The sequence below is a fragment of the Borostomias antarcticus genome (assembly GCF_949987555.1).
Source record: "Borostomias antarcticus genome assembly, chromosome: 15".
NCBI classification, from domain to species: Eukaryota; Metazoa; Chordata; class Actinopteri; order Stomiiformes; family Stomiidae; genus Borostomias; species Borostomias antarcticus.
In genome coordinates, this window is record NC_140248.1 from 10,787,719 (window position 1) to 10,801,712 (window position 13,994).

The window sequence follows — 13,994 nt, forward strand, 5'->3', positions numbered from 1 at the left end:
ACACACACACACGCACGCGCGCACGCACACACATGCACACATGCTTGCATACATACAGTACAAACACACTCTCACACACACACACACACACACACACACACAGCTTAGTCCCTAAAATATTCATAGGCGGATCTGGCGGACGTCAGTGCAACACATGGACTAAACACACAACGGCATGGAGTCACACACACACACACACACGCACACACACACACACACACACACACACAGACAGCGTGTGTGTGCAGCGTCCCAAATATAATTCCGTTGCTGTCATGTTGTTGGGTCGTTTAACGTGTCAACTTTCATAGATACGAGCAAGCTTCTAGGACGTACAATATGCTTACATGAACACACACACACGCACACACACACCATGTGTGCTGACAGACTATGAGAGGTCATGCGTATCAGGTAGTCCTTAGCAGAGAGTTTGTGAGCTAATCATCATCTCTGCATGCCAACTCCTGCTAGTCTCTCTCTCTCGCTCTAGGCAACCACTCCTTCCTCTCTTCGGCAAGTGTGTTATTATGTGTGTTCAGCAAAGGACGTGCTTTGTGCTCAAAGAAATACTTAGTTGTAAGGATGATTTCTGAAATACATCTAGTGTATTGACTTAGCCTCCATGCATGTGTGTGTGTGTGTGTGGTGTGTATGTACGTGTGTGCTTGTGTGTGTGTGCGCGCGTGTGTGTATCCTCTAATGTATCATTCAGCTTCTTCGGCTCACAGTCCATCTGTTCCCATAGCACCTGTCTGCCGTGTTCCTCACTGCCTGACCCACTGTCCTCGTCCCTAATAACACCTCCAGTCTGCCTGACCCACTGTCCTCGTCCCTAATAACACCTCCAGTCTGCCTGACCCACTGTCCTCGTCCCTAATAACACCTCCAGTCTGCCTGACCCACTGTCCTCGTCCCTAATAACACCTCCAGTCTGCCTGACCCACTGTCCTCGTCCCTAATAACACCTCCAGTCTGCCTGACCCACTGTCCTCTCCCCTAATAACACCTCCAATGTGGACTGGAACGATCTTTACAAACCTCACCAGTGCCCGAACATACCGTATTCAACATTTACTCCATAATCTACACTATAATGACACATTTCGTCTTGTTCTGTCTATGGCTATCAGACAGACTATTCAGTTGGTACAATACATTTCCCCATTCATTCTCTATGGCGGCTGTTTCGGTTTCACTCGGTTAAGCACAGAGAATAACTCCCCATTGACCCCCATTCAGTTGGTACAATACATTTCCCCATTCATTCTCTATGGCGGCTGTTTCGATAGCCATGTCTCGGGTTCTGAGGGTATATAATGGAAGGGGGGACACAGCTGTGTCATGGCAAGTGCATTTTGAATGGGCATAAATCTTAAAGCTGAATCTTATCCATTATTACACGCAGAGCACATGACCCCAAACATCCCCTCAACCCACGCTTCACACCACTTCCATTGGGGCAGCATATAGCTCGGGAGGTAGAGCGGCCGGCTGGGGATCGCAAAGTCCCTGGTTCGATCCCAACTCCCTGAGTGTGCCAAAGTGTCCTTGAGCAAGACACTGAACCCCAAAATCACTCACTTGTGGCACAGTACCTAGTACTGTCACCTGACAGCAAGAAAGTCTCTGGGCTTGTTTGGAGTTTGCATGTGTGATGGACTTCATTTCACTCTGCGGTGTGTTTTTCTGTCACTTGTTCCTTTGACCCATGTTAAGGGATTGGCGGATGATGGGATGTATGGTAGGGTATGGTGATTCTATATGTAAGTCTGTGTATACTGTAACTGTTTGTGTTTCATGTGTGGCAATGTATTTATCAGACGTGGCTACAAATTTCCTGCAATGGACAATAAAGTAATCTATCTAATCTAATAATCTAACAATAGTTGATTGTTCAACTGTTGAAATGGAGCGGTCTTTTGTTTTGGGTGCAGTCCTTTCGGTTTCTGGCATGAAATAAAAATAGTTCGTTTCAGTTTGTGGTGTACACCGAAGGGGATGATTTGGTTGATGAATTTTAACTGATTGAGTCGATTTATCTGTCCCTGGTGTTGTGAGTAATGCTTTCTATAGCCTATATGTGCAGCCCCGCAGAGTTTGCTGTATGGGTCAAGGATTTAATCACTGATATTTAATGGATGGATGGATGGAAGGATTGATTTTTTGGCGATTAAGTCTGTCTTCCAGGCTACGGGCACTTTGCACTAGTATCACTAGAGGGAGATTATGCAGTTGTTTGAAACCATAAACAGGAAGCTGCAGAGAGAAGGGGGAAGTAAGCACCTGTGCACTCTGGTATAGGCCTGAAAACAGGATAGGGGTTTACAGAGCCTAACATCACAACAGCATATGTCATGCAAAGTAAACAAGTTGCACACTTGTTCACATAGTGTTTTTGATGGTGATATATCATATATTTCATATCTAACTAGCTTCTCAACTACTGTTTATCACTCTGAATGGAGTTTGGCCTTGGCATTCCTGACAGTTTTGTGACATTCTTAAATTCTGCAATATTTTGACACTTTAGTTGGGCTCAACCTGAAGTCAAGCTCATTTCTACAGAGAATGCCATCACAATGAGGCAGAGTCCACACATACTCACACAGACAGAACAGGGCCACATACCTCCTCCAGCTCCATAAGGCTAGAACAAAAATGGGATTGGAACAAAATGGAACAACATCAACAATATTATCTGAGGTTAATAGCTAAGAGAAAGAGAGAGACATGTCCAGGAGAATCATGAAAATAATTGCACATTGAATGAATACTTAAGTTTTTTTTTGCCATGCAGTAGCCTTTTGTATCAGGCTTCTGGAGCGAAATACATGCACGGGGCATGACGAAATTATACAATCAATCTGAGTTTCATCGCTGCAAACAATATTTCAAAAGAGATTTCTAGGCTACTGCTTACTGGATATGCGAAATGGACAAATGAATCAAGCCTAACTTTATGTTCAGAATAATAAGTCAATCGTATACGGAATTTTGCTGGGTCTATGGTTCCTCTGTCCCGAATAGTAATTAAAATATGAGTGGTTACAATGTGACCAATAAAAGGCACATACACTTGTAAAGTTATGGGCGCACTGGGTCCATATTCCGTCTTAAAATGCCATGCCGATACAATAAACAGTGCAGTCTAAGGAAGCATGCAGATGCCTTCTTACCTAAATGTTAATTTCTCGGTCTTAATTTTCGTAATGATGAATGCGGTTCGACGTTGAGCACCGTAATTCTTCCATTCTGATATGAATCGATAGAAGCAAGAGTGGTCACAATGGTGCCCTCTAGGAGTTCCAATAGAGTTCTGTAATAGCCTACAGCATACTGTGCAGTCCTCCAAGAGGCGCTAAAACACTGTATAAGCACAAGGCTACAGAGACCCGTAGCATTTCCTGGGATGGCATCTTTATAGCAATAGCATTACCGTTGGAGTGATATTTGCAATGTTCAGGAATAATCACTTTTATTTACTTAAACTATAATTGGAAACTAATTTAGTCCAGTGGGCAACAGGCTATAACCTAAGTGATTGGTTACTGTCTAAAAAAAACATGAAATTGTCGTTTTTAGACACTGAACATGAGTGCAATTTTAATTGGGATATCTAGGCTTGCATGTAGCACCGTGTCAATGAGAAGATAAATGTTCAGATACAATCAACATCATTTCTACCATGAAGTGAATGAGAATTTGAGAAATTAAAAGCTCTATAGTTTAAAAAGTAGAGCCTATGAAATACTAAAATGGCTCTACAGTAGTTTTGTTCATACCTCTATTTAAATCTGAGTTTGTAGGCCTGCAGGACTATAAAGGTAAGGTAACCTATAGCCTAGGTAAGGTTAATGGTGTATGGATAATGGTGGAGGCCAAAACACTTATTTTTTGTAGCAGTGTCAACTTTTCATTGCCAGGAGAAAGAATGTGTGGTGGAATGGTTGTCTTTTACCATCCACTGTTTATAACCTGAATGTCATGCGAACATAATGGATCTGAATGATCCTTTCTAAATCATTCTAACCATATAATAATAACAACAATTATTATAATTATTATTATTATTACTATTATTATTAATTACTAATAATTATTATTCTATAATAATAACAATACGTATTAATAATGATAACAACCGTAATAATAATAATAATAATAATAATAATAATAATAATGGTGATAATAATAATAATGGTGATAATAGGCCTAATAATAATTATTATTATTATTGCTTTTATATTTATAAGCCTTGGCTACAGGCTACACTTAGGCCAATATAGAAAGCTATGATTAGATATGTTTTACAATAGCCTACATAGTCTCTCCCATTCTTGTAGGGATGGATGCTAATGGTGTAGATGATGTCATGTCAGGACAGGCTAAAATCCTGGTGATGATAACAGATATTGCGAAATGTAGCCTACATAGGGACGGAGGTCTGTCTGGACTGGCCTATAATTCTTTAAGGGCAACAGATTATTCTTCTGTACACTGTCTGACTTTACTTTTGAATTATGTTGGCTGAAGCCATGTTCGCTGCACTGATGGTGACGCGTGTCGGCATGACAGCAGCGTCTCTTTGTAAATACGTGCTGCAGTTGTATGTGCGCGCCGCTGGGCGAGTCTCAGCCGCTTCTGACTCGTAGCTCCCCTTTTTCAGAGAAAAGAAGAGGAGAATTAGGTCCGGGAGGAGGGCCGCCGCCATTATTGTGAAGCTGGGGAAAAAAACCACTTTCACACACGCAATCTCTTGCTAAATTGATCAGGACACAACCAATTTGTTGCATTCGGCGTCTTTGGACGAAACAATGTACAGCAATTGCAGCAAACTCGGCCGGTGTCCTGTGCATGATCGATCCAGCATTATTCCGTAGACACAACAATGGACATAATAATTGGTCAAAAGCAACGTGGTGATCCGAAGAGAGGACGGTGAAACAGTCTTTATACGCCTTCCCCTTTTCAAGAGGACAAGAACTAAGAAAAACGACAGCAAGGTTAGGCTGTTGTTTTTACCTTTGTAGTTTTAGGCGATCACAAAGAAAACGAACATAGCCTACCATGTATTGAAAACTAGTCGAATGCGTGCGTATAGCCTATACTAACAACTACCAACGTTTCAATAATAGTCTACGAATAACTGGGTCCATTCGAGGATCGGACAGCCCATTTTATTTTTGTTTCCTTGCCCATGCCTACAAGCGGTAAGGGCTGCGGCAAGCGCTGGCCTGATGCGAACAGAGAAAGGCAATATGCGATGGTATGTAGCCAGTCACTTTCTCTCATTTTAATCTGAAACATTGGAACAATAGATCATGTATATATTGGACATTTTTGCGCATGGGCTACTGGTTTTTGTCAGTCTTTGGGAATGGTGTAAAACAAGGTGGGGTTTAGAGATGTTAGGTGAATGGGTTTTGTTGGTCTGCAATTTCATTCTGGTGACTAGAGGCCTGGCGTGGCCAGAGCTCTTTCCGTGAAAATTCAGCCCAAAGCCTTTGTTAATCCATTGCAAAATGCATTGGGAATTGTGTGGAGATGAATTGATTAGTGTGCTTATTTGAAAAAAGATAACGTTAACCTGTCCACGTGAACGGAGAATGAACGGAGAATGCGATGTATGTATTAATCAGAGCGTAAGGAAGTGACTTGCTTGTTTTCATGTCCAAAGTAGGCTACTTGCCTGTTCAATTTGGTTGTCAGGCCTAGCTCAGCTGAACGAATGGACTGCCCACTGCGCTTGTCAGACAGTGGATTAATACACGTTTTAAACATTACAATAACCCTTGTTTGGGGTTATGACGGCTATGACGACATTGGTTTAATGCTGACAGTGGTTTAGGTTTGATCATTTTCGTGAAATCCAAAGCATATTTTCCAGATAGGCCTAGTTACTAGCGAGGTGCATCAAGATCAGATTTTTGCTTATTTTCTGTTTGCCTAGAGTATCTTGAGTACCTGGTCAAGGTTATAGAGATGTTGAACATCCTTCGTAGTCCTATACACCATCCTCAATATCGTGCACTTTTTTGTTAACTTAACCTCAAACCTGAACACCTCAGATTGACTAATGAGGTAATGCTCATACTGGCCGCAGGCCTTATAAAGGGTTCATGGAGCCTCGAGGAGGAGGCATTTCACTGTGAATTGGGCAAATATTGTTTCAGTTGTATTTGTATTTTTGCACAGAAGTTGGATAAACAAAGCAGCAGTGAGGCTATTTATATTAGGCATCTCAGTTTTCCCTTTGACCGATGTAGCAGTAGCACACAGCCTATTTGTTGTCTACTATTTTGACTAAATGCAGTTTTAACTAATTCCCTGATCAATACCAGAGTCAAGATCACAGATCATTGATAGTGAGGCCAACAGAAGGCATAGGTTGGTGAAAGGCCTAGCCTTTGTCTAAGGAGATCTCTTAAGATGGATTTGGCTAACGAAGGTAGGATGGGCACCAATTACTGCGAAGAGTACCTCTCATCCTCCTCCTCCTCCTCCCCCTCCCCTCCCCGTCATTCCTCCCCTCACTGCTCACTCCGGAAAACCTGCCAGGTCATGAGTAGGCAGAAAAAGGATGAGAGTCTGGGTATCGAAGCCCTATAATCCTAAAGCTGTATGGTATTGAGCGGCTAACCCGCAGGTTGATGGTCTAGTCCCATGGGCCTAAGAGAGCACTTAACATGACCTACTGTAATGACTTGAGATATATTAATGGAATTGACAAGTCACATGTTATGCTACTATGTGGCCTGGTCACACAGAAGTCTTCATGAGAAGGATATTTGAATACAAAGGGCTGAGAGTTTTATTATTTGTGCTTTTTTACTGTCGCACTCCACTTCACATAGGCAGTTAGAGGATATTCAGTATTTCGTCTGATTTTTAGATTTAGAATTCACAGCCAGACTGTTTTCTAGTAAAGTCTAAGAAGACATTATTCTTGGCCTTTTTGTTTTGTGATCACTGTCAGTTTGTGAGGGTGTTTGTTCTTTATTTGTAATAGAGGCTTAATTCAGCGAGGCCTAACTTGTTTTCGAAGCAATTTTTCTCTCATGTCTCATTTGTGTTCTTTTTGTTTGTTTTGTTTTGACAGGTTGAGATCTGCTTCAGGAATGACTGAGAAAAGCTTCTGCTATTGCTGTGCCACTACAATGCTGTTGATAATGGATGGAACGCAGTAGAAGACGTTTAAACTCCTAAAACCCCATTCAATCTCCTCTGTGCATCCGCCACTTTATGGACACACAGCCAGGTGTACTCCTCTATCCAGTTCCCTGTGTATGACAGGATGAGCGTCTGCAGACGATGATGATGGCAAAAAAGCAAGATGTTCGGGCGCCCATATACAACCTCATTGTGTTGGGTTTGTCAGGGACAGAGAAAGAGAAAGGACAGTGTGGCGTGGGCAAGTCATGCCTGTGTAACCGCTTTGTGCGCCCCAGCGCTGACGACTTCTATCTGGACCACACGTCAGTGCTGAGCACCAGCGACTTTGGGGGCAGAGTGGTGAATAACGACCACTTCCTGTTCTGGGGGGAGGTGGGGCGCGTTCTGGAGGAAGGGCCGGAGTGCAGGATGCATGTGGTGGAGCAGACGGAGTTCATCGATGACCAGACGTTTCAGCCACACCGCAGCACCGCCATGCAGCCCTACATCAAGAGGGCGGCCTCCACCAAGCTGGCCTCAGCAGAGAAGCTCATGTACTTCTGCACGGACCAGCTGGGGCTGGAGCAGGACTTTGAGCAGAAGCAGATGCCGGAAGGCAAGCTACAGGTGGACGGATTCCTGCTCTGCGTGGACGTCAGCAGGGGCATGAACCGCAATTTTGATGACCAGCTGAAGTTTGTCAGTAACTTATACAGTCAGCTGGCCAAGACCAAGAAGCCCGTAGTGATTGTCCTCACCAAGTGTGACGAGGGGGTTGAACGCTACATCAAAGATTCTCACACCTTTGCCATCACTAAAAAGAGTCTTCCAGTGGTGGAGACGTCTGCGCGCTCTAATATCAATGTGGACCTGGCCTTCCTTACGTTAGTGCAACTGATTGATAAGGGCAGGGGTAAGCCTAAGATCATTCCTTACTTTGAAGCCCTCAAGCTCCAAAGCCAGCAGATCGCCTCTGCCAAGGACCGCTATGAATGGCTGGTCAACCGAATAGTGAAGAACCACAATGAAACCTGGCTGAACACCAGCAGGCGCATGAACACCTCCTCAGAGTACAAGGATTATGTCTTTTTGGAGGGCACGGCAAAATGCAAAAAGCTCTTCCAGCAGCACGTCTACCGGCTAAAGCAGGAACACATTGAGAGGCGTCGGAAAATCTACCTTAGCACTCTTCCTCTAGCACTTAGCTCCCTGGTGCCCGACCTGGACGAGATTGACCAGCTGAGCTGGTCCGGGGTCCAGAAGGTACTGGAGTCAAAGCAGCACTTTGCCCATTGGTTCGTGGTCCTAGAGGACTCTCCGTGGGAGGACACGTCTCACATAGACAACATGGAAGATGAGCGCATCCCCTCAGACCTGCTGGAGACGTCCCCGGCGGAGAACATATTCAACACCCACCTGGAGCATCTGCGCAACGAGTGCAAGCGGGCCGAGATGAGGCAGGAGTTCAAGCAGAAGTTGGCCTCCTCGCCCTTCGTCACCCCCGGTAAGCCCTGGGAAGAGGCTCGCAGCTTCATCATGAACGAGGACTTCTACCAGTGGCTGGAGGAACCCGAGTACCTGGACCTCTACAACCGCCACCAGAAGGAGATCATTGATCGCGCTAAGGAGGACTTCCAGGAGCTGCTGCTGGAGTACTCCGAGCTCTTCTACGAGCTGGAGGTGGACGCCAAGCCCAGCAAGGAGAAGATGGGGGCAATCCAGGAGGTGCTGGGGGAGGAGCAGAGGTTCAAGGCCCTGCAGAAGCTTCCGGCAGAGAGGGACGCCCTGGTGTTGAAGCATATCCACTTTGTCTATCACCCCACCAAGGAGACCTGCCCCAGCAGTCCACAGTGTGGTGACTTCAAGATCGAGCAGCTCCTAGCCTCTCGCTTTCCCACATGCTATCCCTTCTTCGATATGAGATCCCACTTTGGCGATACCAAGGCTGACAGAATCAACCTCGTCATACTGGGGAAGGATGGACTGGCCAGGGAGTTCGCCAACGAGATCAGGGCCCTATGCACAAATGACGACCGGTACGTGCTGGATGGGAAAATGTATGAGCTGACCCTGCGACCCATCGAGGGGAACATCCGCCTTCCTGTGAACTCCTTCCACACCCCCACCTTCACTCCCCATGGCTGCCTTTGTCTGTATAACTCGAAAGAGTCACTAGCATACGTGGTAGATAGCATCGAAAGGTTGAGGGAGTCAACAATTGGTAGAAGGGACAGCCAACTAGCTCAGCTTTCGACGTCTCTGCTCTTAGTCACCAAGAGGGGTGTCGGAACGTACGCCGAAATAGGAGGAGAGACCGCTTTGGCCCTCATAACACAGGGGCAGCAGATAGCCCGGAGGCTCCAGTGTAGCTTCTTAGACCCCGCCTCTCCCGGCGTGGGCTACGGTCACAGCGTGAACGAGAGTCAGATCAACCAGGTGCTGCGGGGTCTCCTGGACTCCAGGAGAAGCTCCTCCTTCAGCAGCAGCTCTCCTCCCCTGCCTCCCCAGCCGCCAGGCCTGCGCGACTCCCCTCACCAGCCCAGCCCGGAGGCGGACTTCCGCATCGTCATGTGCCTGATGTGCGGCGACTCGTACGACATCGAGCAGCTGCTCACCCCATTCCTGCTGCCGCAGCACTGCAGGCCGACGTCCAACGGCGGAACCTCCGTGATGCTGGAGCAGACGGTGGGGGGTCACAAGCAGGTGATCGAGCTGTCGCTGCTCTCCTACCACGCCTCCTTCTCCCTGCGCAAGAGCCGGCTGGTGCACGGCTACATCGCCGTGTACTCGGCCCGCCGCAAGGCCTCCCTGGAGACCCTCTGCGCGTTCCTGTGCGAGGTCCAGGACATCATCCCCGTGCAACTGCTGGCCGTGGGGGACAGCCAGGGGGAGCTGACCGACAGCGAATCCGCCCGTGAGCAGCTGATCCAGGGGGAGGAGTTAGCCCACGAGATCGAGGGCCGCTTCAACAGCGTGGTGTGCGGCTCCGGCGGGGTGGTGGGCGGCCTGCACCGGATCGAGATGTTCCAGCCCTTCCTCATGGAGGTGGCAGAGAAGCGCAACATCGTCGAGGCCACGCACATGTACGACAACGTGGCCGAGGCGTGCACCATCGAGACCGTGTACTCGCCGCGCTGTAGCTCCCCCAGTCCCGTCACCATGTTCCTGGACTCGGAGGACGACGTGGAGCCTTCTCCGCCGTACTACGACGGCACGCTCACCCCCGGCGGGGGCTTCAACCTGCCCGACCTGGACTCCGGCGATGTCTCGGTGATCTCTGACATCAGCTCCTTCGAGAGCAGGCTCAACAACAAGGTCCCCCCGCAGGTGAGGCCCAAGCCCACTGTCACCTTTGACTTCCGGAAGGTGGGCCGCAGCCCTTACACGGACACGGTGGGCCACCGTCGATCCCTCCCCTCCGCCGTGACCTGGGTGCCAGGCGGCGACGGCGGCTACGACCCTTCCGACTACGCCGAGCCCATGGACGCCGTCTCCAAACCGCGCCCCAGCAATGAGGAGATCATCTACTCTGTGCCCCACGACAGCACCCAGGGCAAGATCATCACCATCCGCAACGCCAACCGGATGCACTCCAATGGCAACGGCTCGGACAGCGAGGCGGACAGCAGCTCCCTGGAGCGCCGCCGGAAGTTCTCAGCGGCCGGCGTGAAGCCGCGGCTCTACCGGGACCGCTCCAAGCGCCTGGGCAAGTTCAGCAGCTTCCGCACCAGCTTCATCGGCAGCGACGACGAGATGGGAGCCCTGCCGAAGACCAAGGAGGACGAGTTCGGAACCCTGAAAGGAGACAGCCTGGTCGAGGAGAGCGAGGACCCCAAAAAGAGGAACATTCTCAAGAGCCTGCGGCGAACCGCCAAGGTGTGTATGATTCAAGATTTATTTTATTCATCACATGCAATGTACAGTTGTACAGGTGTACAGTCACAGTGAAATGTTGCTGCCAGCTCCAACATTATGCTACAGATAAACTCTAACACTCAATTCCAAATAACCAATTTACAAGTTACAAATTTGCAATTAGCAAAAATAAGATTTTTACAAATTGGGCTACTGTATGCCTCAGTAGCCTCCTCCTAACTGCTAATGAACACTATTGTTTTCAGACATGTTCAAATATTAACATCAAGTCGCTATTCCTATGTTAATTTCTATGTTAATATGCAACACTTTATCCATACAATCCTCTCATTGTAGCTCTGTGTAATTGCTTATTTTTGCAATGAATTGCTATTCATTCCACTGGGTGAATTAAACAGTGTGGAAAGGACTGTAGAAGAATGTAGCGATTCACAGAGCGAGAGACACACTTGATGAGGCAGCCCGTGATGTTGACACCAGAATGCAGTCTTTAGGCTACCAGAAACAAACACAGTCTGCCAGAAAAGCACTTGAATCTTTCCCAGTATCAACATAATTAACTACCCATCTAGATCCAAATTCACTCACAGTCACAATGTCAACATTTGTCTGTTTATCTTCAGAAAAGCAGAGCGAAGCCCAGGCCTTCCATTCCCAAGCCCTTGGAGAGCAGCTACTTCGGGGTCCCTCTGGTGAACGTGGTCTCCCTAGACAGACCCATCCCACTCTTCATTGAGAAGTGTGTCCGCTTTATTGAGACTACAGGTAAGCACCGTTTTCCCTCTTCACCTTCCAGGTGTGGGCAAAACATGGCGTGTTCTGTTATGAACCGGTTGTTCAGGAAATATGGGCCGCGTTGTCCGTCGGTAATGTTTTTTTCAGAGGTCAGTGTGCCATGACGGAGGACGATCATTGCCGTCTTCCTGGGTTTCACTCTGATCGCTGCTAACGATCATTCCTGAGGAAGGGTTAAGGATTGTTTTGACCTTTTGTGACGGCAGCGTGCTGTGAGGCTGCATCCCCATTGGAACACATGCGTTCTCACTCGGTGGAAACGACACCGTTTGCTCTTGTGAAAGTAATGATCGTTTTTTCTCCAATAATCAACGCTGCACCAGTATCCTCGCCCACTCTACCGTCCGTATCATCTCATCTTCCAATAGGGCTGCTATAAAGTCTTTCTCCCCTTCTCTTTCTCCTCTCTGGTTCCAGGCCTGAACACAGAAGGCTTGTACCGGGTGAGTGGGAACAAGTCTGAGATGGAGAGCATGCAGAGACAGTTCGACCAGGGTGAGTAAGCTGGACTATTGCTCAATATGTATCAATAATACATGCCACATTTCTCCCATGCCCTCATCAATCAATAGTCACATGACCAGGATTGTGTTTGTGCGTTTGTGTGCATGCGTGTGTGCCCGTGTGCATGCGTGTGTGTGCCTGTGTGCGTGCGTGCGTGTGTGTGTGTGTGTGCCCGTGCGTGCGTGTGTGTGTGTGTGCGCACACAGACCATGGGCTGGACCTGGTGGAGAAGGACTTCGCCATCAACACGGTGGCCGGGGGCCTGAAGAGCTTCTTCTCTGAGCTGCCGGACCCCCTGGTGCCCTGCGTGTTGCAGGTGGACCTGCTGGAGGCCTTCAGTAAGACGCACACATCTGATCACAACGGAGAATAGGATGCGCGCGCGTGTGTGTCACGTACTCACCCCCCCCCCCCCCCTCACCTGTGCGTACAGAGATCAACGACAGGGAGCAGCGTCTGTACACCATGAAGGACGTTCTGAGGAGGTTCCCCAGGGAGAACTACGAGGTCTTCAAATACGTCACGAGCCACTTGCACAAGTGAGTCTTTAACGGGCTAGCCCGCCACTGTTAGCTCGCTGGCGCCGCCTGGCGTCGCGCGGGGGGGGAGGAACGCGGTTGACGGCGGCGCGTTTTTGTGTGTCTTTTCAGGGTCAGCCAGCTGAGCAGGCTCAACCTGATGACCAGCGAGAACCTGTCCATCTGCTTCTGGCCCACGCTCATGAGGCCGGACTTCACCACCATGGACGCCCTGACCGCCACGCGCACCTACCAGACAATCATCGAGTGCTTCATCCACCAGTGTGCTTTCTTCTTCTACAACCAGCCGCTCATCGACTCGCCCACCGGCCTGGCTGGTCTGCCCGCCTCCCCGACCACCACGCTCACCGGGGGCTCCGCCTACTCCTGCTACCGCTCGTCCCCGCCCCCCGGCGCCACGCACTTCAGCCCGCTGCAGCAGTCTCCGCCCACCACGCCCCAGTCCCCCCTGCAGTCCCTGCTGCCCCCCCTCCACCAGCACCCCCACCCCCACCACTCCCCCGCCGAGCAGGAGACTCTGTGAGGGACGCAGAGGCGGAGCACACGTACCCACGACGCCGGGCGCGCACACACACACACACGCACACACACACGTACACACAAACAAACACTCATAGAAAAACACACACTACATGTTTTGGTCATGGATAGGATAGGTAATGAAGAGAGGACCTGAGGGACATTTGAGAAACTTGCCTACTCACCCAACCTGCCACTGTAACCGCCAGGCAAATCACCATGGTGACTGACTCCTCCCTCTGCCTCCTGGTAACCTGGAAGTAGACCCGAGCGCCCTCGGGAGGGGGGGGCGGGGCGTTATTACAGTAAGCATCTCTGCCAGCCTTTTCTTACCCTTGCACCGCAAAGAAGTCCAAGCCTCCATGTCAAGCTGGAAGATATGATTTGTGCCCACCATCTTTGTTTTTTTTAATTTGTGTATAGTAGTTTTACATGTGTTTTTAATTTTTCATGAAAAGTAGCCACTGGATGTATGGACTGTGCCTCTCTGTGCGGAGTGGGCAGTGAGCTGCCACAGCTGGGAGAGGGGACCCTTCCTGACCTGACCGGTCCTGTCTGACCGCTGGAGCCCTGCCTGGACACTCGCTGGGCACCACCTCAGTGGAC

The 13,994-nt window shown here is 48.8% G+C and overlaps 1 protein-coding gene across 1 annotated transcript; it reads left to right on the forward strand.

Annotated features, from left to right (window-relative positions):
• Positions 1–4,706: 4,706 nt before the first annotated feature.
• Positions 4,707–13,994, forward strand: arhgap35b (Rho GTPase activating protein 35b). The gene is made up of 7 exons (XM_084449890.1): positions 4,707–5,006; positions 7,103–11,031; positions 11,655–11,796; positions 12,244–12,321; positions 12,537–12,668; positions 12,764–12,869; positions 12,981–13,994. Exons 2-7 carry the CDS (start codon positions 7,315–7,317, stop codon positions 13,390–13,392), a joined length of 4,587 nt encoding a protein of 1,528 aa, XP_084306016.1. The 5' UTR covers positions 4,707–5,006; positions 7,103–7,314; the 3' UTR covers positions 13,393–13,994.